Source organism: Elephas maximus, chromosome 20 (assembly GCF_024166365.1).
Source record: "Elephas maximus indicus isolate mEleMax1 chromosome 20, mEleMax1 primary haplotype, whole genome shotgun sequence".
Taxonomy (NCBI): domain Eukaryota; kingdom Metazoa; phylum Chordata; class Mammalia; order Proboscidea; family Elephantidae; genus Elephas; species Elephas maximus.
In genome coordinates, this window is record NC_064838.1 from 79,671,827 (window position 1) to 79,673,571 (window position 1,745).

At 36.7% G+C, this 1,745-nt stretch overlaps 1 protein-coding gene across 1 annotated transcript; it reads left to right on the forward strand.

The window, feature by feature from the left end:
- The first annotated feature begins 604 nt into the window (after positions 1–604).
- On the forward strand, positions 605–1,543 carry LOC126064001 (olfactory receptor 10AG1-like). Its single transcript, XM_049862561.1, has one exon. It carries the CDS (start codon positions 605–607, stop codon positions 1,541–1,543), a length of 939 nt encoding a protein of 312 aa, XP_049718518.1.
- Positions 1,544–1,745: the final 202 nt, after the last annotated feature.

Here is a 1,745-nt window from a genome sequence, read left to right on the forward strand (position 1 = left end):
AACTTGACAGAGTTTCTGAAATATCACAAATGCATGGTAAATGAAATATCTTGAAACATAATGCCTGATCAAATGATGTTTATTTTATTTTGATACATGGATGAAACAGGAATACAGATTCACAACAAAGTGCACACACAAAGAGTTAGAGCTACAGTATACAAGGAAGAAAAGGCACACACTGTACTTCAAAAGACTTCATGGAAGAGTTGAGGCATTATGGAAAAATTCAATTCAAAATTTAATGGTGAACAAACCACCAGGAAAAGTGTTAGATATAAAGGCTTCTGTCTCAGGACTTTGTTAATGTGACGAGAAAAATATTTTCATTTTGCTATGCCCACAGACAAAAAATGAAAATGCATAAATCAAGAGCCCATCACTTCTATTCAAATGTAAGCCTAGTATTAAATCTTAATTATGTTGCAATGTCAAGAATTTAGCATGCATTCTCTGTTGAACCTCAGTTGTGTTGTTTGATGTAGAATTCCTGCTGGAATTTTCAGGGGGATTAGAAATTGTATATACTACTTCTATACACCTCTTTAGTCTGCAGAATTGGAAAACAGGCCAAAAAAGATAAATAATTTCACCACTTTCACAGATGGAACACCAAGAAAACCTACTAGAAGTAAATGACACTTTGGTGATAGAATTTTTTCTTTTGGGATTCTCTGATATTCCTAATCTCCAAATGTTACTTTTTGGGATATTTTTCCTGGCTTATGTGATTATCTTGATGGGAAATGGCATCATTATTCTCATAACCAGGGTTGACAAGACTCTCCAGACACCCATGTATTTTTTCCTCAGTAATTTTTCCTTCTTGGAAATCTGTTACGTGTCTATCATTATTCCTAAAATGCTCATGAATATTTGGACTCAGAATAGAAATATTTCTTTGTTTGAATGTGCGACACAAATGTGTTTTTTCCTTGTACTTGGAAGTACAGAGTGTTTACTCCTGGCAGTAATGGCCTATGATCGCTACGTGGCCATTTGTAACCCTCTGCACTATCCCCTAGTCATGAATGGCAGGGTCTGTATCCAGTTGGTGACTGGCTCCTGGACTACTGGAATCACAATTCAGATAGGGCAGACATATCAGATTTTCTCTCTGCCATTTTGTGGATCTAACCAAATCAACCACTTCTTCTGTGATATCCCCCCAATATTCAAGCTGGCCTGTGGGGACACCTTTGTGAATGAGATGTCAGTCTACATAATTGTTGTGTTGTTTATTACAGTTCCATTTCTGTTCATACTTGGCTCCTATAGCAAAGTCATCTCCACCATCCTGAAGTTGCCATCAGCCACAAGTCGAGCCAGAGCCTTCTCCACCTGCTCATCTCATCTTATGGTTGTGGCTTTATTCTTTGGATCAGGAATCATTACATATTTTCAACCCAAATCCAAACACTCTTCTGGAAGAGACAGATTTCTCTCTCTTTTCTATACCATTGTTGTCCCAGTGTTTAACCCTATGATATATACTCTGAGGAATAAGGACGTCATGGTGGCATTGAGAAAATTGCTGCCTTAATGTTTAGTCACATTAGCCAGTCATTTGAACTCCTTACCTCTTTTCTCATTTAATTCTGCTGTTGTATAATCAGAAACTAACTTTTAGTTTGATTTCCTGCCTTAGTATATATTTTACTCATTCCTGAGCTTGTCATTTTATGCCAGACTTTCTGATATCGGTGTTCTAGCCACAATTCTTGTATTGCAAATAAGAAATTAAT